General features: G+C 44.2%; 1 protein-coding gene across 1 annotated transcript in view; it reads left to right on the top strand.

The window, feature by feature from the left end:
* The first annotated feature begins 384 nt into the window (after nucleotides 1–384).
* The window catches only part of LOC126412949 (myrosinase 1-like), a 109,617-nt gene continuing 87,781 nt past the window's right edge, over nucleotides 385–22,220 (top strand). The window contains exons 1-2 of the mRNA XM_050082840.1: nucleotides 385–400; nucleotides 1,078–1,476. Of these exons, the coding sequence (XP_049938797.1) occupies nucleotides 385–400; nucleotides 1,078–1,476 (415 nt within the window). The remainder of the gene's footprint in view (nucleotides 401–1,077; nucleotides 1,477–22,220) is intronic.

Here is a 22,220-nt window from a genome sequence, read left to right as displayed (position 1 = left end):
GCAGCATCCCTTTGATTGGGAAATTCCTGTGGAATATTCTCTCTCTCTCTCTCTCTCTCTCTCTCTCTCTCTCTCTCTCTCTCTCTCTCTCTCTTAGTTACTTCCTGTTTGTGTGAACATCTCTATGAACCAGTGTACAAACACACAGATGGAGGTTTTCATCCCTCCTCAGAATGCTATGTTCCTATTGGCTAATACTGAATCAGTGAACATATATAAAGCCCACCCAAACTCTCCACTCGCCCTCATTCTGCCATTCTGCTATTGTCCGTGGATGTATCAGACTGTCTGTGCACTTATCGATGTTCTCAGTCTTTGTTTGCTTATGCATTACTCGCTTACATTACAAGAAGAGACGCTCAGCCAGCGGCAGCAGTGGTGCTAATGGCAAACACCCTAGGTAAGTAGAATTACCTGGTAAGTACATATTCAAATTGATAACTTTTTGGCTCACAGTTCTGTCACTAAGAATTTCGTAGTATTGAATTCATATCTCCTTATTGTTTCAGCACATATCCATGAAACAGTGAAACAGCTGGAAGCTGAGGCAACAGCAGCAGCAGCATTATAAGTACATATTTTCTTCATCATACTGCTGTTTGTATATGTAATACATTGTTGTCTGAGGCTTATCCTTTGTTGTAGTTGGTGATTCCGAGGAGCAGGAGTAGGGAGGGAGCAATGAAGGTTGTGATTCCTCCCTGTCACAGCTATTGAGTAAGTGTATATTCCGAAAAAAAATTTCTTAGTTTTGTGTGTATTTCTTTTTTTTATTATTAAATCAGTATGTTGCTGTTGTAGGTGATTTCAGCAAGCTGGATCGATGTATACAGCGTGTTTTGGGCGAGAATGATTACATGTTAGAATGGGTGGAGTAGATGGAGAGGGACATGCATCGGCATGAGGAGGTGCCATAGATGGTGGTGGATATCATGCAGCCAGAGCAATACAAGTAATTTTTTTAAATGCACTGACGCTGCTTTCATATAATCAGTGTTCTTCATTGCCTTGCTGTAGTAGCAGCAGCATACAGTATCTAGAATACTGTACTTAGTTTTTTCGTTATTCTTCTTCCAGCAAGTGTCTCACCACAATACTTTGTGGTGCAGGTACAGGGGGCGGTGAAGAAACAACCAACAAGACGTGGTCCTGTGCTCATCGCACAGGCAGGTAAGACGCCACTCTTTGCTGCCAGGGAAGCCGTGGCAGCTGCAGCCGCCCCCACCACTGCCGCCTCTCCCCTCCACACCAGCACTGTTCTGGCGTCCAAGGACCACTCTCCCTATGCCAACCGGCTCAGGATTGTGGCAACAATCATCTCCACAGCCAGGCTGCTCACTGGGGCAACGCACCATCTCCTCCCTCCATGTTCTTGCCTAAACCACAAGGTTCATGCACCTCCCTACTCCTCCAAGCAGCCATCGTCATTACTGCAGCCAGATACAGCATCGTTGTCATCGTTCAGTTGGAGTCATAGTAACAGTAGCGATCCTGTGGCTTGCAGCATTTCTCTCCCCTGTCCTTTTGTTTAAGAATATCAGATTAGTAAGGTCATACTGCAATTAGAATATTCAGTGATTTTGAACGCCTCGGAGGAGCGAATTTTCTTCATTAGTATCAAGAACCCAGTAGTAGGGTACCGTGACCCTGCAGCGTTTCTGAAAGCATACCTCCCTGTTCTTGAAATGGAGCTCCTCTAGGTTGTTAATGATCCATGGTATTCCACCATTAAATGCAGTGCTGTCCAGGGAACTGTCACACATACTTCCCCCCCCCCCCCCCCCAAAAAAAAAACAAAACAAAAAAAAACAGACCTCTGTCATTGAAGAGACAAGCCTTCACAATCTTTGGAGGGAAAATGGCGTGATATCACAGAGCACATGGATCACCAAGTGTTTCTGAGAGTCCGTTTGCGTGCTACATTGGACTGGTTTTCAGAGATGGAAGTTACAGAGTCAACTAAAGCACTCATCCACATACTACACCTTGACACCAATAAACATGTCTATGATCCTGTAAATGGAGGGTTCAACTATATCCAGCTTCCTAAGGATATAGCTGATAAGAATGCATGAATTAATCTGAACAATGACCACGATGGGGCTTGTTTTGCATGGTCAGTCATGGCTAGTGAAAGGAATTACATGGAAATTTCTTTCAATAAGATAGATACCTTGATATTCATAAGTGTTATAACTTTGACAGTATAGAGTTCCCTGTCAAGATCCAGGACATACTTAACTTTGAGGCACAGAATACTGGAGTATTGGTTCATGTTTATGGTCTGAAGAAATGAGTCAGATGATCTGAACAGCATATAGTCGCAGGACCCATTTCTCAAAATTTGCTGGTGAGCGTAACATGCATGTGAAATGCTGCTATTCTGTGATGAAGACACATCAGTATGATTCGATTAGGCACATGTTCCAACTCATTTACTCCCAAGTTAGTAAAAATAATGGTAAACAGCATATTTGCTTAATGTGTATTAATGCTTTTTGCTCAGACAAGTTATTAGCAAAGCATTTAGATTATAGCGCTTCCAAAGACCTGGTATGTATTGTTATACCTACTGAGGAAAATAAATTCATAACGTTTAAGGTGCTCACTATCAGAAGCGGTGTATGCCGACTTTCAATGCCTCCTCGCTCCTGTGACCCGATGTGAAGGTGTCACTACAGCCTCACAAAAAACATGTACAATATGCAGCAGCATATCAAGTGTTACCATCCTATGATTAGAGTCTTAACCAATACTGATTTTATGTCGAGGATAATCCTGTGGTTTGGCTTCTCACTGAGCATGAAATGTACCCATGACCAAATCCAAAGAGAACGAAGATTTGTGCATGCAGGGGTTGACTGCCATATTTATGGGCTGCCATTACACAGAGAACCGTAAAGTCCTCATAGGGGCCATTGTCATCTTAGGGGGAAGATCCGTGGCGCAGTTCACAATACATGTAACTTGAGGCATCAATTACCACGACACATACCCGTTTTCTTTTATTATTTAAGTGTGTATGACGCTCGCTTTCTTGCTGAGCACTTGGCTCATTTCGGTATGGAGAAAGATCAGGCCATTGTCCTACCTGAGACTGTCGAGAAATATTTCATTCTCCAGACAAATTACGCCAAGAATAACGCTGCAATTCCACGACTCGCTATGTTTTTACAGAGGTCTCACTCCAGAAACCTGTTAAACTCTGCTTCAAGATGATATGCACATCACTCGAGCTGCATTTCCCAATGAGAAAAAGTTTCAACATGTGACTAGGAAAGGGGTCTTCCATATGAATATCTGGATAGTATGGCAAAATTCGACGAAACCAGACTATCTGACATAACTGCATTCTCCAGTGACCTCACAGGCTATGCCATAATGGATGCAGAGTTCGATTATGCTGTGAATGTCTGGTGGAAATTCAACACCTACTCCTTAGGAGAGAATGCGTAGCTTTACAGGGACACAGATGTACGCTTGCTCGTGAATGTTTCACAGAAATTCAAGAATCTATCCATGACCTCAAATTCTTGGATCCCACCTTTTATTACACAGGACCTGGGCTGTCTAGGGACGCTATGCTCAAGAAAACGAAGTTGACAGGTGCTGACATGCTTCTTTTCTTTGACGAGGTATCCATGGAGGAGTTTGTCAGTATGTCCAGAATCAAGCCAAGGCAAATAACCCACGGATGGGTGACATGTTCAATGCATACCTTGATTCGAGTTACACCATGTTCTTGGATGGCAAAGATCGAGGGTTTGGCGGCTGATTCTGATGTGTGGGATATGTGGTGGAGGCAGAACTCGCATACACTATTAGAATGCATGAGGCACACCCTGATTTGCCACTGTTCTGGAGCAACTAGTTCCACAAGGAGGCTCCAACTTTGATGACAATCTGGAAGCAAGCGAAAAACATTACGCTAGTAAATAATCTCCTGAGTGTCTCAGATTGGGACGGGGCTGGTTTATTCACCTGGGCTACCTCCTTCAAGGTATTCCCCCGGCTGATTGATTTGAGTATGAAATATAGGTTCTGCGATGTGACTTTGACAAAGATTTTTTAAATTACTGATTAATTCAGTTTTTGGCAAAACACTGGAGAATCTGAGGGAACATCGTTAAATATTGATCAGAACTCAATGGTGGGCTGAGCGCTGGGGCATAAGAAAATGCTTTGCCAGACCTAATTTTAAATGGTTCACAATATTCGCTGAGAACTTTGTTGGTGTGGAGATGGGAAAGGTTGCAGTAGAGTTCACAAAATCTATCTATCTGGGGATGTGCATACTGTTGTTGTTGTTGTTGTTGTTGTTGTTGTTGTTGTTGTGGTCTTCAGTCCTGAGACTGGTTTGATGCAGCTCTCCATGCTACTCTATCCTGTGCAAGCTTCTTCATCTCCCAGTACCTACTGCAACCTACATCCTTCTGAATCTGCTTAGTGTATTCATCTCTTGGTCTCCCTCTACGATTTTTACCCTCCACCCTGCCCTCCAATACTAAATTGGTGATCCCTTGATGCCTCAAAACATGTCCTACCAACCGATCCCTTCTTCTAGTCAAGTTGTGCCACAAACTTCTCTTCTCCCCAATCCTATTCAATACCTCCTCATTAGTTACGTGATCTACCCACCTTATCTTCAGCATTCTTCTGTAGCACCACATTTCGAAAGCTTCTATTCTCTTCTTGTCCAAACTAGTTATCGTCCATGTTTCACTTACATACATGGCTACACTCCATACAAATACTTTCAGAAACGACTTCCTGACACTTAAATCTATACTCCATGTTAACAAATTTCTTTTCTTCGGAAACGATTTCCTTGCCATTGCCAGTCTACATTTTATATCCTCTCTACTTCGACCATCATCAGTTATTTTACTCCCCAAATAGCAAAACTCCTTTACTACTTTAAGTGTCTCATTTCCTAATCTAATTCCCTCAGCATCACCCGATTTAATTTGACTACATTCCATAATCCTCGCTTTGCTTTTGTTGATGTTCATCTCATATACTCCTTTCAAAGACACTGTCCATTCCGTTCAACTGTTCTTCCAAGTCCTTTGCTGTCTCTGACAGAATTACAATATCATCGGCGAACCTCAAAGTTTTTATTTCTTCTCCATGAATTTTAATACCTACTCCGAATTTTTCTTTTGTTTCCTTTACTGCTTGCTCAATATACAGATTGAATAACATCGGGGAGAGGCTACAACCCTGTCTCACTCCTTTCCCAACCACTGCTTCCCTTTCATGCCCCCTCGACTCTTATAACTGCCATCTGGTTTCTGTACAAGTTGTAAATAGCCTTTCGCTCCCTGTATTTTACCCCTGCCACCTTCAGAATTTGAAAGAGAGTATTCCAGTTAACATTTTCAAAAGCTTTCTCTAAGTCTACAAATGCTAGAAACGTAGGTTTGCCTTTTCTTAATCTTTCTTCTAAGATAAGTCGTAAGGTTAGTATTGCCTCACGTGTTCCAACATTTCTACGGAATCCAAACTGATCTTCCCCGAGGTCCGCTTCCACCAGTTTTTCCATCCGTCTGTAAAGAATTCGCGTTAGTATTTTGCAGCTGTGACTTATTAAACTGATAGTTCGGTAATTTTCACATCTGTCAACACCTGCTTTCTTTGGGATTGGAATTATTATATTCTTCTTGAAGGCTGAGGGTATTTCGCCTGTCTCATACATCTTGCTCACCAGATGGTAGAGTTTTGTCATGACTGGCTCTCCCAAGGCCACCAGTAGTTCTAATGGAATGTTGTCTACTCCCGGGGCCTTGTTTCGACTCAGGTCTTTCAGTGCTCTGTCAAACTCTTCACGCAGTATCGTATGTCCCATTTTATATTCATCTACATCCTCTTCCATTTCCATAACATTGTGCTCAAGTACATCGCCCTTGTACAGACCCTCTATATACTCCTTACACCTTTCTGCTTTCCCTTCTTTGCTTAGAACTGGGTTTACATCTGAGCTCTTGATATTCATACAAGTGGTTCTCTTTTCTCCGAAGGTCTCTTTAATTTTCCTGTAGGCAGTATCTATCTTACAATGGATGTAAATGTCACAGAACAGTATTACGTTTTTGGCATAGAGTGCGAGTGCAAGCATTTATTTATACAAACCATGTGTGTGAGGAATATGTACTGTATACACTTGTAAATATGTGCACAGATATATATCTATATACTGAACTGTTCATCAGAATTGGTGTTGTGTAATAATCGTATAGCTGGTACTATTGGGGCTGTTGTAGTGAAAGAATGAAACCATCTCTGTGTCAGTTTTTAGTGTACTTTTACTCGTATATAACTGAAAATTGTAAATGTTTCGAATGGTGAATTTTCTTTTTGTTATTGTGTAAAAAAGCATCTCTGTACAGAATATTAGGACCAAATTGTATCTCAAGAATCAAACTGTATATGTGAGAACTGAATAAAAATGAATTCATTACCATATACCTTTACTGTTGTTTACAGAAAAACCGATCCCTGTGGTATATATAAAGGATGTACAGAACACATGACGTTAGTTTTGAACATTAAGGGTAACTTCAACATGGAAGATAACAAAATAATCTAATTTCCTTTACCAGGTCTTTTATAGAAAACGACTGAAGTTTATTTAGTAAAGTTCCTCGGAAAACTTCAAAGCCTAATTTATCTGCAAACTTGTAAAAAAAATTTATAACATGTTCCAGATTATTTTTAATGGTGTTCACGAGCGCGTTTCACTGCGGAGCAGAACTCAGCGTCAGCCATTTTAGCGGTACGTATCAACAGCACGACAATCAGAACACAGTTATCGGGTACGGATACTGCGTTTGAATACGATTTTTGAAATAAAAACTACATAGCTAAAGTATGATTAAGAAAAAGGTTGACGGCCGTTAATACATTAGAATATCTTAGTTTCATTTACAGTTAACATAAGCAGGACCTACTTCCAAGAGCGTAACACCACCAGTGTACGTGTGCTACTGCAGCTGACAAATCACCGGGTTTATGTTTACATCAGGTTCATTTTTATGACAACCAAGTACAGTACAGTCACGTGAAAAGCCATGCTGGGTGAGAGAATTGGGTAGACACCGACCTCTGGAGGTCAATGTGTGGTGTGGTCTCTTCGAGAATCGTATTATTGTTTCCTATCTTAATGATGATGAGACTCCAAATAGCCACTAGTATCTACAGTACAGCTCATAACAGATATCGTGCCGTAGTTATTGGGAGACATTCCACCGAAGATACTGATAGGACGGATGCTTCCCCCATCCCTCGCGCAGATAATAGCAGACTGCTTTAACAGAACGTTTGGAGGTCGTTAAATCGCTCGTTCGGGAAACACAGAACGGCACGCTCAGCAGATTTATCACCTCTGGACTTTTACCGGTGAGGGAAATTTAAAACAGAGCACCAAATGCAGTGTAACAATGGCTAATCCAGTTGAAATCGCTGTATACCATGTATCATTGCCTTAGGTCAATATTTTGAGAAATGAAATGAAATGAAATGAAATGATCGTATGGCACTGTTGGCCGGAGTCGGCCGGAATGGCCGAGCTGTTCTAGGCGCTACAGTCCGGAGCCGCGCGATCGCTACGGTAGCAGGTTCGAATCCTGCCTCGGCCATGGATGTGTGTGATGTCCTTAGGTTAGATAGGTTTAAGTAGTTCTAAGTTCTAGGGGACTGATGACCTCAGCAGTCAAGTCCCATAGTGTCCAGAGCCATTTGAGCCATTGTTGGCCGGGACGTCCCGTCCGGGTTTAGCACTTTATAGGACTGCCGCAATAACAAACACACGAACCACACCTGACCAACGTGTTCGGTTGTATTTGACAGAACAGGGCATACGTTTAGAAGACCTCTTTGCTGACGGTGGACAATGATTGGTAGCACTGTTACCTTGTTTCTGTTCGATCAAGTTCCAAACATGCCATGTCGCCGAAGCCCCTCCGAAGGACGTCGCGCTTCCTCAGAATGAAGTATACTAGTATCGCCTAAGATCAAAATTCGACCAATTTTGTCGATGTCATAAAAATATAACTGCGCAAAACATTGTGAACGACCTTACGAAGAAGTCATTGGACCTTATCTATGACAAAAATGTGTATCTTAAAGTGATACTCCACGTAAAACTTGCCGAAATTTTAGTCTCAGAGCTGAACATAGCAAATACAGCACCGTGGCGACGAAATATTACTGAAATAAATCTTTGATTTCTCTTTAATTGTTCGAACATTTAAAGTGAGTGCTTGATACAGTTCGTCGAAAAATAAATTTTGTGTTAACGGTTGCAAATCGGCTTTTACCTACTGACAACATAACGTGAATGCCGTTGTACCGCTTAAAGTAACCTTAGATGCGAAATATTCTGCATTACAGAATCCGCTTTATTAATTCGTCAAACCAAATTATAACTCTTAAAATTATTTGGAAGTTTGCTCGGGCACATTTAAATATATTTTCAAAACTACTATAGAATCCTCATCAATGTCCGCATTACTTCTATTTCTTTTGTCTACGCAAAAATTGTCTGTCTCCCTTTTTGTCTTTCAGTACGAACAGTTAGTGTTACTCTTCGAGGCATAGACTGAAACAGATATAATAAGGGAAGTCGTAGCTATTCAAAATGAAGAAGTTGAGAATTAGGCGGCAAACGAACACAAAGTTACTTCCATGTACTCTTAGGCAAAGAAAGGCTAAAAACCGACGCCAATAAACTTATGCACAGACTCTTTTGTCCTCGAAGGCTTCGTGACTAAGATGTTTTGTTTTTCACTGCAGATAACATCAACGACCTAGAGTTGCGGCATCGTAGCTGCGCGGTATGCAAACGGACCATCTGAAACATTTGAACATGAATGTCCGTAGAATCCGATTTCACGAAACGTTCATACTTTTGTGGGTCATTTCTACCATAGCTCCTTATCGGTGCGTGTGGCAGAAGTTGCAGCAGTGTGACACACAGAAGAAAGCTTTTCTTCAGGTGTGTAGACTGAGGTGACGAGTCATGGGGATAGCGAAATGTACGTACACAGATGGCGGTAGCTTCGCGTACATAAGGTACTAAAGGGCAGTGCGATGGATGAGTTGTCGTTAGTACTAAATTGATTCACGTGAAATGTTTCCGACGTGATAATGGCCACACGACGCGAATTAACTGACTTTGGACGTGGTATAGTAGTTTGAGTAGATGCATGGGACATTCCATTTCGGAAATCTTTAGGGAATTCAGTATTCCGAGATACACAGTGTCAAGACTGTGTTGATATTACCAAATTTCAGACATTACCTCTCACCAAGGACAACGTAGTGGCCGACAGCCATCACTTAACGACTGAGAGCAGCGGCTTATGCGTAGAGTTATGAGTGCTAACAAACACTGCGTGAAATAATCGCAGAAATCAATGTGGGACGTTCGACGAACATATCCGTAGGATAGTGCAGCGAAATATGACGTTAATGGGCTATAGCAGCAGGCGACCGGCACTGGTGCCTTTGCTAACAGCACGGCATCGCCTACAGCGCCTCTCCTGGGCTCTTGACCGTATCGCACCGTGGACGACTTGAAAACCGTGATGAGTCCCTATTTCAGTTGGTAAGATGTACCCAGGTTGTCAACAAGACACTGTGTAAGCTTATGGTGGCTTCATAAAGCTGTAGGATGTGTTTGCATGGAATTGGTTATGTTCAGCTACTTCAAGACCACTTGGAGCCATTCACGGGCTTGTTCCCCAACAATGGAATTTTTATGGATGACAGTGCCCTATGTCACTGGGCCACAATTGTTCGTAGCTGGTCTGAACAACATTCTGGACAACACAAGCAAATGATTTGACCACCCAGATCTGCCAACAAGAATCCCATTGAACATTTATGAGACATAATTGAGAGTCAGCTCGTGCACAAAATCTGCACGTGCAACACTTCCCCGCTATAAAGAGAGCAGGGCTCAATGTTTCTGCAGGGAACTTTCAACGACTTGATGAGTCCATGACACACAGATTTACTACGCTGGAAAACATAAGTCCTACACTATATTGGGAGATATCACATAGCTTCTCTCACCTCAGTGTACGTCTGCTTCCTTTTACCTCTCTTGACAGCTAAGCAAACACACACTTTTTGTACACAAAGTTTCTTTAGAATTATACAAATTTCATTGGCCTCCTTGTATAACTAATAATGTAAACGGGTACTCCAATTATCGATGTCCACATATTATCATAATGATCTGCTCTTCATATCTTATAAATAAACTAAGTGCTGTAGCATAATCTATGTACTACATAGCCCTGTTTGTTTACATTTAGTATTCTAGTGCACTTCGTTTATATCTGTGATGAAGTCACACCTCCATTAAATATGACACTACCGTCATCACGTGACAAGCCTCACCCCCCTTTAACTCCACCCTTCCCCTCTCCTAACCTCCCCTCCCACCTCCCTCTTCCTGCTCATCCCCTCCCCTCTGGCTAATCAAATGACTCTATTAAAACGAGGCAGCCAATCACAGCTTAGTGTTTAAGTGGGCATTAACATGGAAAAATCTATCATAATGTAGCCATCTTCCCTCCACCCCCCCTCCCCCCACCACTCCAACCATGGAGTTCACAGTTCTTTCGTGTGCTCGTGTGTGCGGGGCACCGAGCTATTGCTGCCAATGCTTCTTCCCTCGCTGCATTTCCTTCACCTTGCCCTCCCTCCCACCCTCTCCTCGTTCCTTCCGTGCTGCCCCCTCGTTTCCGTCTCTCGGCTTTCTGATTTATGTCGAACTGGTTATCCACCTGGTTTCCTGTATTGGTTGTAATTTTGTTTCCTTTGCCTGTTCTTTCAACCTTTTTTGGCGTTTAGGTCCCCACTTGAGCTCTTTCTAGTGTGAGCCATTTGGCGAAGAACTCACTCCCTAGCATCTATGGTGTGGATTCCTCTCCCCCCTTCATTCTCCTCTCCCTTCTCCACTGCAGACCCCTTCCACCCTGATAGGTCACGAGCACTTGTAGCCAGTCTGTGTGGTGGGACTGTTGTGTACCCATATGGCTGAGCCCCCTGACAACACAGGGATCACACTACTGACACTTGAGCTGTTCCCTCATGTATGCCAAGGAGTGGTTGCTTGTCTTCTTTGAGCATCAGAACTCCCGGCAACAGCCTCTGTGCCAGGCAGCCCTTGATGTGGCTGGGTGGCGTCCATGGGGAGAACCCCTGGTAGGAGCAGGTGGTGCCAGGGCGGATGCTTGACGCATGAAGCGTATCAAGCTGCAAAAATCTGGCCTTTCTCAAATGGCCTGATGGTGAAGGATCATTGAATGCTGCTTCGTATGATCCGGCTACACCATGGGAGGAGGCCAGGCACGCTGTCTTGGGATGAAACACTTTCCCCATTACCACGTCTGTTCTAGAACGGATGGGGACACATTCACTGCCATAAACCCATTGTTTTTTGTGGAGAATATCGAGGACGAGTTTGGTTAAGTGGAGTATCTTAGTAAGATGCGATTGGGCTCCCTGTTGATCAAAGCTGCTTCTGCCATCCAATCCGCAGCTCTTCATGCCTGTGATCGTCTTGGCAATGTCCCAGTGTCTATTACTCCTCACCAATCTCTGAATATGGTTTAGAGAGTGATTTTTCATAGGGATCTCACCCCATAAACAGATGAGGAACTCCAGGCTAATCTGGAGAGGTGTGGCGTTCATTTTGTTCGACATTTGCAGAAGGGTCGCAAAGACAACCGGACTAATACTGGCTTTCAAAGGGGATACCCTCCAGGAGAAAGTCAAGATTATGTGCTACAGATGTGATGTGAAGCCATACATCCATCTACATATGCAGTGCTTTAGGTGTTTGAGTTTTGAGCATATGTCTTCCCACTGTACAGCAGACTGTCTGTGTGGTGACTGTGGACACCCACTACATGAGGGAAGCTCCTGTGCTCCGCCACCTGTGTGTCAATTGTGCTGACAACCACTCCCTTCGCTCGCTGGATTGCCTAGCTTAAAATAGAGAAAAGGAAACCCAAGAATACGAGTCCCTGGATCACCTGTCTTATGCTGAGGCTCGCCAAAAGTATGAGAGACTCCATTCAGTGTCACTGTCTTCAACTTTTGCTCCTATTACTTCATTTCCTCCTCCTACCTCTTCCTTACTCCAGCCCCATCACCCTCTCCCTTCCCCATCCTCTGAAGTTCCCATGACCTGTCCAGTAGCCACTCCTCTCTGGCCAAAGAAGTTCCCCCTTCCTTGGCACCTGCCAATGATTGGACTCCCTCCCGAGACTCCTCTCCAGCATGTCTCAGGCCAGAAGACTCCTACCACCACCTGGCCACAAGACGCACTATCAGTGCGCCCCAAGGTCGTCCACTCTCCTTCGGTTCCAGATATTGCAGAAGTCTGTACTCTCCTTTTGCCCTACCGTCCTCCACCTCTGAAAGAGCAGAAGAAGAAACTTAAATTCCAAGACAAGCGTCCCCCCCCCCTGGTGCCCCCGGAGGTGCCATCTCCCCCCCCCCCCCCCTGGCAACCTGAGCCTGATATCTTATTTATAGACGTCATCCCATCCTTATCAGTGACGACTACTGACAGAGTGACATGACCTTATATCAGCTTCTTTTAGTCTAACCTGGACACTCACCACACAATCATCCAGTGGAATTTCGACGGATACTATTGTCACTTACCGGAAATGAAACGTCTTGTCTCCTCCTATACTGCATTCTGTCTTGTTCTTCAAGAAACGCATTTCTGTAATGACCACTCTCCACCATTTCGTGGTTATCATGCGTTCTGTTGGAAATGTGCTGACCCTGGGGTAGCATCCTGTGGGGTCTGCACTTTGGTTCGCTCTTATGCCATTAGTGACTGGATAACCTATGTACCGACTTGGAAGCAATAGTAGTTTGAGAGCAAACGACTCTGGCAATTACCATTTGCAAGTCTACAACCTTTCAGGTAGGCCACTTCCTTACACTGAACTGTCTACCTTAATCCTTTAACTCCACCCCCATTTCTTCTCCTTGGGGACTTCAATGCCCACCACCCACTGTGGGGGCGTGTCACTTCAATGGATAGGGATATCCTAGGTGACCAACTTATTATGGACCGTAACTTGTCTCTCCTCAGTGATGGTTCTCCTTCCCACTTCAGTGTTGCTCATAGCATTTTCTCTGCTTCCGATCTCACGATCTCCTTCCCTGCCCTCATGGCTTCCCTACATTGGTCATCCACTGATGACCTTTGTGACAGTGACAACTTTCTGGTGATTCTATCATTCCCCTGCTGCTGCCAGGCAGACAGGTCCCCATGTTGGGCATTCCACAGGGCCAGTTGGCTTTTATATACATCTGCTGTGCACTTCGACACCTCTCTCTCCAATTCCATTGATGTAGTCGTGCAAGGTGTCTCTGCCACTATTCTTCATGCTGCTCGCACTGCTGTCCTATCCGCAGGTCCCCCTCATCTCGACCAGTAATGTGTTGGACCAAGGATGTCACAGCCACTGTTCAGGACCTCCGACAGCCGCTGCAACGATTTAAGTGACACCTTTCACAGATCAGCCTCCTCCCTTTTAAGCGTTTCCATGATAAGGCTCGTTACCTTATTAAACGGAGTAAAAAGGAATGCTGGGAGCGCGGGGTAGCCACGCGGTCTCGGGCGCCTTGGCACAGTTTGGGCGGCTCCCCCCATCGGAGGTTCGAGTCTTCCCTTGGGCGCGTGTGTGTGTGTGTGTGTGTGTGTGTGTGTGTGTGTGTGTGTGTGTGTGTGTGTGTGTGTGTGTGTGTGTGTGTGTCGTCCTTAGCATAAGCTAGTTTAAGCTAGATTAAGTAGTGTGTAAGTCTAGGGCCTGATGACCTCAACACTTTGGTCCCATAGGAATTACCACAAATTTCCACCCTGGGATGTATGCACCATCGCATGTTTGATCCAAGCTCCATAGCCTCCTGGGCTGCCAGCGACAGTCAACTGTCCAGGGTCTTAACCTCCAAGCTGCTTTATGCACTGATCCATTGGTTCTTGCGGAACACCTCACGACATACTTTCCGATGGCATCAGCATCCTCTTCCTACCCTACTTCCTTTCTCAGGCAGAAATGCAGAGTTGAAGAGACCCTCTCTGATCCATCCTGCACCATGCTGAGCACTATATGAACCCTTCACTGAATGGATATTGTTCAACGTTCTTAGCTGTTCATGAGACATGGCCCCAGGCCCGGATTCCATCGACAACCAGATGATCCAACACTTGGACGTTCCCAAGAGGCAACATATCATCAGTGTCTTCAATTGCATGTGGCTCACAGGTGCTTTTCCTTCCCAATGGCAAGACAGTATAGTTATCCCCGTCCTTAAGCCCAGGAAGAACCTAACGTCTCTAGACAGCTACTGCTCAGTTAGCCTGACGAATGTACTATGTAAACTGCTCGAAATTATGGTCAGCTTCAGATTGTTGGATACTCGAATCTCAGGGCCTTTTGTCTCTGTATCAGTGTGGCTTCCAGGCAGGACGACCTCCAACTGACCATTTACTCTGATTGGAATTAGCCATCCGACAGGCTTTTGCTCACTGCCAGCACCTTGTTCTGGTCTTCTTTGACCTATGTAATGCGTAGGACATGGCTTGGCGCCATCACATTTTAGTTACCCTCCATGATTGGGGCTTCCATGGCCCCCTTCCGATTTTTATCCAATGGGCCTCTGCGTGGACCACCTCACATGGCTTTCAGTTTTCTCCCTCCAAAACGCGGGTTATGCATTTTTGTTCTCGACCCATAGTACACCGCAATCCTGAACTTTATTTAGGCGACCAGTTCCTTGATGTTGTAACACAGTCCCGTTTCTTGGGCCTTACTTCTGCTAACAAGCTGACATACATTCGCCGCCTAAAGACTACATGCATGCAGAAGCTTCATGCTCTCTGCCTCCTGGCCCACACATCTTGGGGTGCAGACCTTTCCACTCTTCTCTATCTTCACCATGCGCTGGTCTTGTCCAGACTAGATTATGGCAGTCAAGTTTATGGCTAAGCAGCTACTTCCACTTTTAAACTGCTTGGCCCTGTCCATCATTGTGGGGTACGTCTGGCTATTGGTACCTTTCGCACTAGTGCTGTTTATAGTCTCCTCACAGAAGTGGAGATTCCCCTCTACACATACAATAGAACCAACTCGTGGTTTCTTATGCAATCGCCATTGACCAATTTCCTGACCATCATGTGTACCCAGTGCTCTTTGCCAATGAGGGATGTCTTCCTCCTGACACCCACCCGTGGGTGGGATTGCCGGCTGGCATGCGTCTCACTTCCCACTGTCGGGATCTCCTTCACCACCCACTGGAATGCACCCCATGTTTTCCTCCCATAGCCCCCCTTGGATGGTGCCTAGATCACGGACGAGGACCAATCTATTCCAGGTTCCTAAGATCTCTGTCGCTCCTATGGTTTTCCAGCGTCTTGAATGCGCCATCCTCGCAGAGTTCCAGAGTGCCACCATCGTTTACACTAGTGTTTCAGTCGTTAAGGTGGGATACGCTTTCACATCTCCTACTGGCTTAGAACATCATTTATTGCCGAGATCATGTAGTGTGTTCACAGCTACTAGCCATTCACAGAGCCTTCCTTTTTGTTTCTTAGGCCTCACTCCACAGTGTTTTAATTTCTTCAGACTCAAAGAGCAAGCTGCATGCTATCGGCCAATGCTACTCTCGTCACCCTTTGTTCTCTGCTATCCATGACCACCTCTCTGCCCTCGGCCGTGCCACCTGTTCCGTTGTATTTCTCTGGGTCCCAAGTCACGTGGACATCCTAAGGAATGAACTGGCTGACCTTTTGGCTAGAGAAGTAGATACTTACCCCCATTTCCTTTTATGATTCCAGCTGTGTGGGTATGCGGATCTACATCAAATCTCTCTTTGCCCAAAAATGGAATGACATCTGGTGCACTGCTCCTAATGGTAATAAACTTCGCACAATCAATCGCAATTTGGGGCTCTTCCTTCCGCTGCTCTCGGAAGGAGTCCACTGTTTTATGTCGTTTACGCATTGGCCATACCCGACTCACCCATTGTTTCCTCCTACGTAACGACCCACCCCCACAATTTGGTTGTGGCGCCAGACTGACGATATCTCACATATTGGTGGCATGTCCCCTTCTTTCGACCCTACGTGCTAAGTATAGTATTCCTGCTGCCTTAAATTTAATATTAGCGGACGATCTACGAATGGTATAGACCTGGTCCTCGGTTTCCTCCGTGAAAGTGGTTTTTATTTCCAGATATAAGGTTCTCCTTTCGTCTTGGAGCAGGGGCGGGTTAGTTGTGATTGCGACTCCATTTGCAGCCTTCACGGTCTGTGACCCAATGACCGCCCCCCCCCCCCCCTCCACATTTTTCCAGTTTTTAGATTTGGTCTCACCTTTTATGCTTAAACTGTGTGTGTTTAATGTTCATCCTTTTATAATTTGGCTCCTCTGACTGAATCTGTTCACTTTTAGCAGACACTTTCTTATATATAACTCCCTTTGGAATGGCGGGACTGATGACCTCGCCGTTTGGTCCCATACTCTCACAGTTAATCAATCAATCAGTCATTGAAGAGGAAATGCATATGAAAAGAACCCGCAAGTTAGAGGTGCATCAAGTTCAGCTAACATCAGTGCCATAACGCATACAATTATGCCGACTGTTAATCTGGGTGGTAAATCGCCTAGAAAGTTATCTATTGTGCTGCGAGAAAGTGGAGGTGCTCTGCCCCCCTTTCTCGTGTGCATGATCTTGCAAGGGTAGTAGGAAATATTTACTTCACAGTAAGCAAGAGCGGGAAAACTGGCTCGAGAGGACTAAAACTATGGTATGAGAACGGCTTTTGGCCAATAGATGGTCAAAATAACTTGCTTTTGCTTGATACCTGCTTTGCGTATAAAAATCATACTCCTTTGGAGCACACTACCCCTCCTGAAAAGTGCATGACTTTGCAGTTCATACTACCTGGAACATTGCACAAAATCAGCCTCTGCATGTTTGTTTTTTCCGTGTCTTGAATGTCGACCATGTCCATTCTGCGAAGTGGTATACATACATTCTTTACAAGGTTGATCTCTGCACCTCCAGGACACTCAGTTTCTGTCGCCACCCTGATGGACATGGTAAGTCATTACCAGCTAACATCTTTCGTGTCATAACTGCTAACGCAACACTTTCAAATGACCCTTACTAAAGATTTAACTTTCAATCTCGCACACAAATTTGAGACTCATATATTTATTTATTTATTTATTTTACAGTAGGATTGAAGCTTTCCTGGCAACTTGCTAACGTACTTCCTGTTAGCTTTCATTTGGGGATCTTCGCTTTAAGTTAGAGGAACAACTGTCCAAAACACACAATGTCCACTGGTGCACAAAAATGAGTTTGATACGAAATCGTGTATTTTCTGACTCGCTCTACATACTCTGTCAGGTCTTAACGAAACTCATTTTAAAAAGTGCTTTCAAATGTAGCAGATGCAATGAATGGCATTTCGTCGTCTAGTATGGATGAACAAAACAGCATAAAGTCCCTAAATTTAATTTTTTTAAACAAGTGGCTACAATGTAAGACTGGTGGACTGCAGTGAAACCTTTTGATTAGACTTGGCTACTGTTTCTATGTTTCGGAACAGTGTATCGATACACGGAACTGTTTCAGTGTTTCGAAACGGCTATGTTTCACTGTTTCGAAACAGTGGTGTTTCATTCCGCTCTGTGTCGGATAACGGGACCTGATTCGATCTCGAGCCAGCCACAGAAACTGTATCGTTGTTTCAAAATAACGCTGTTTCAGTCCACTTGTGCTTGGAACTAAACAGTGATGTTTCATTTCGCTTTGTCTCGAACGAGATTCGGGCACGGCACAGATACGGAAATACGTTTAATATACTTCATCGAACTCTTTCAAGAGTGTCGAAATCCTTTTGACACACAATAGCACGAAGCTTAAGATTTCCGAAAATAAAGATTCGTTTATAATTGACTGCTCTATTCCGAAATGGCGTAATATATACTTTATAAACACTAACAAACAATAAAATAAAGCACACTATTCGCATTCAAAATAATAAAAGTGTGAAAAACATTCAGTTAAATTACACATCTCCTATAACATATGCTTATCTGTTGATGTACAGTAATCATATTAAAAAACGCAAGTAAACCTACAACATTTTGAATTAGGAAAGGCGTAGAGTGGCAGTTTTTAGACATATACGTAAATTGGATGCACTTGAAAAGCAATGTGATTGACGGATCATTGATGATGTAATGGTGAACGGGAAGGGCTGGGAAGCATGGTGGATTTATAGTAATGATTCGAAACACGTTAAGGGACAAAAATTTTTTTCTCTTATATTTTGTCATTTATTCGAATTATGTGGCTTTATTTGTGAGTCTATAGTCAATGTGCCTATTCTCCACAATGATTTCTTTTGTGTGCATGGATATTAGCAGGCCGGGTATATACACTCTTTGAAATGGAAAAAAGAACACATTGACACCGGTGTGTCAGACCCACTATACTTGCTCCGGACACTGCGAGAGGGCTGTACAAGCAATGATCACACGCACGGCACAGCGGACACACCAGGAACCGCGGTGTTGGCCGTCGAATGGCGCTAGCTGCGCAGCATTTGTGCACCGCCGCCGTCAGTGTCAGCCAGTTTGCCGTGGCATACGGAGCTCCATCGCAGTCTTTAACACTGGTAGCATGCCGCGACAGCGTGGACGTGAACCGTATGTGCAGTTGACGGACTTTGAGCGAGGGCGTATAGTGGGCATGCGGGAGGCCGGGTGGACGTACCGCCGAATTGCTCAACACGTGGGGCGTGAGGTCTCCACAGTACATCGATGTTGTCGCCAGTGGTCGGCGGAAGGTGCACGTGCCCGTCGACCTGGGACCGGACCGCAGCGACGCACGGATGCACGCCAAGAGCGTAGGATCCTACGCAGTGCCGTAGGGGACCGCACCGCCACTTCCCAGCAAATTAGGGACACTGTTGCTCCTGGGGTATCGGCGAGGACCATTCGCAACCGTCTCCATGAAGCTGGGCTACGGTCCCGCACACCGTTAGGCCGTCTTCCGCTCACGCCCCAACATCGTGCAGCCCGCCTCCAGTGGTGTCGCGACAGGCGTGAATGGAGGGACGAATGGAGACGATGAGAGTCGCTTCTGCCTTGGTGCCAATGATGGTCGTATGCGTGTTTGGCGCCGTGCAGGTGAGCGCCACAATCAGGACTGCATACGACCGAGGCACACAGGGCCAACACCCGGCATCACGGTGTGGGGAGCGATCTCCTACACTGGCCGTACACTACTGGTGATCGTCGAGGGGACACTGAATAGTGCACGGTACATCCAAACCGTCATCGAACCCATCGTTCTACCATTCCTAGACCGGCAAGGGAACTTGCTGTTCCAACAGGACAATGCACGTCCGCATGTATCCCGTGCCACCCAACGTGCTCTAGAAGGTGTAAGTCAACTACCCTGGCCAGCAAGATCTCCGGATCTGTCCCCCATTGAGCATGTTTGGGACTGGATGAAGCGTCGTCTCACGCGGTCTGCACGTCCAGCACGAACGCTGGTCCAACTGAGGCGCCAGGTGGAAATGGCATGGCAAGCCGTTCCACAGGACTACATCCAGCATCTCTACGATCGTCTCCATGGGAGAATAGCAGCCTGCATTGCTGCGAAAGGTGGATATACACTGTACTAGTGCCGACATTGTGCATGCTCTGTTGCCTGTGTCTATGTGCCTGTGGTTCTGTCAGTGTGATCATGTGATGTATCTGACCCCAGGAATGTGTCAATAAAGTTTCCCCTTCCTGGGACAATGAATTCACGGTGATCTTATTTCAATTTCCAGGAGTGTATTATCCATACTAACGAAATGTGGGAATCCCAGTAGCGTATCCATTGTTTCTGCAGTTTTTTGCCGCCTCCAGTACAGTTCATATTGGTTCTTCTGTCTTCAGCTATGGCGTTACGAAGTCCGGTGTGGGGTTATTTTATGAAGATGAATCCTGAGAAAATTAAATTTAACTTGTGCTCGACAGTGTTGTCGTTTAAAAGTAGTTCAACTTCTTGCTTAAACAGACACCTGCGACATTAACATACAACAGTTAATTTAAGTGAAACTCGTTCGAAATCAGTCTTTATGAATCTGGGCAGTGACGAAACCAGTTCAGTTTCAACAGCAACTGTTCAGGAATCTGCCATTCCAGTGCCTGTGCGTCAAGATGAACAATCTGTGCAAGAAATACCCAGCACTTCCACCAGTTCAGTTCTGGATAGGTGTGGTAAACAAACAAAGATTACTGGATTTGCATAAAGACCAGTGCCTTCATCCAAACGAGCCAAAATAGACGAACAGATTTTAAGACTTGTTGTTAAAGAATACCTTCCATGTAATGTAGTTGAGAGTGTAGAGTTTAGAAAAATGACTTATTTATTAAATGAAAACTATGTACCACCAAGTAGAAAAACACTCTCCCACAGTTTACTCTCTCAAGTGTTCGACAGCACACTAGTGCGAGTAAGATCTACAGTGCAAGCTGCATCCTACATCTGCATTACAACTGATGGATGGACATCTGTGAAAAATGAGAATTATATTGCAGTGACTGCTCACTTCATTGATGAAAACTGCAATCTGAAGTCATATTTGTTATCTAGTTTTAAATTCCATGACAAGCATACAGCAGAAAACATTTCCAGTAGATTACAAAATGTGACTTCAACTTGGGGTATCACCAATGCACTACAGATAACGCATCTAATATGGTGAAGGCAGTGATGATGTGTAAATGGTGGCATGTACCATGTTTTGCAGATGCACTGAATTTAATTGTGCAAGCAAGCCTTGAACGAATTACAGACACAAGGGCAAAGGTGAAGTCAATAGTGGAATTTTTCAGAAGAAGTCCTCAAGCACTTGAGAAATTACACAATATTCAGAAGCAAATGGGCTTCCCTGTTTTAACACCGAAACAAGATTTCCCCACGAGATGGAATTCCACATATGAAATGTTTGACAGGCTTTTGAAAATCAAAGAGCCTTTGCAAAGCACCCTTGCCATCCTCAGTGTGGATTCACAAACAAAACTGTCCAATGAAGACTGGTTAGTTACTGAAAACTCTTGTGAAATACTATCTCCTTTTAAACAAGTCACAACAGAAATTAGCAGTGAAAGAAATGTAACCTTGTCAAAAGTTGTCTTATTAAGCAAAGGTTTACAAAGTCATTGTCTGAGACTGAAAAACTCAGATCACAGCAATGAAGCCACTAATACAGTAATTGCTAAACTTGAGGATGGAATCTGTACCCGCCTCGTTCAAAAGTTTGCAGATAAAGCAATTGCTTGTGAAGCAACATTACTGGATCCTCGCTTCAGGGAGCATGGTTTTCCAAAAACTGGGCATCGATTAAAAGAAACAAAAGATGCCATAATTAACAAGTTTTGTGCAATACGAGCACATTCACTTCTAGCAGTGGCAACATTTGGCAAGATTTTGACCAAGCTGTAGGTGACTTGATCCAATGTGTAGACAATCCACGTGCTGCAAGTATAGTTGAGCTTTATAAATATATGAAGATGCTACAGATACACAGATCACAAGATCCATTGCTGTGGTGGAAAGAAAATCATGTGTTGTTTCCTGCACTGTTTGAAATAATGAAACGACGTCTTTGTATTATGGCCACCTCTGTACCATGTGAGCGCATATTTTCAAAGCAGGGGCAAACAATGACAGACAGACGATCCCGTCTTTCAAGCGAAAAAGTATCAAAAATGATATTTCTAAACTACAACTTAGAATAGGTACAGCAGATCTACTCAGAAATGAAATAGGAAAATTTCGATTGATTTTGTTCTTCTCTGGACAGAGTGCACTGAATTTATATTTGATTGTATTTTGTTTAGTCCTCTAAACTGTGCATGTAGCTACCTTACAAGAACATTTTCCTCAAATTTGTTGCACACAGAAGAGACGTTTTTGCTCACCATTCAGTGAGTTTAATTTTTTTAGTATGTTATTTATTCATTTATGTGTTTGAGAATAATTATCTGATTTGTGTATGTATATGTTTGTGTGTATATTTTTGTAAATGTGCTGTGTTTGGTTTTTACACTATAGGCATCTTGATACTTGAGTATGATAAAAAATTCTCAGGCAAATCAACAATT

Source organism: Schistocerca serialis, chromosome 7 (genome assembly GCF_023864345.2).
Source record: "Schistocerca serialis cubense isolate TAMUIC-IGC-003099 chromosome 7, iqSchSeri2.2, whole genome shotgun sequence".
Lineage (NCBI taxonomy): Eukaryota > Metazoa > Arthropoda > Insecta > Orthoptera > Acrididae > Schistocerca > Schistocerca serialis.
The sequence above is the reverse complement of the archived record's forward strand: the minus strand, read 5'-3'. Positions and strand labels throughout refer to the sequence as shown.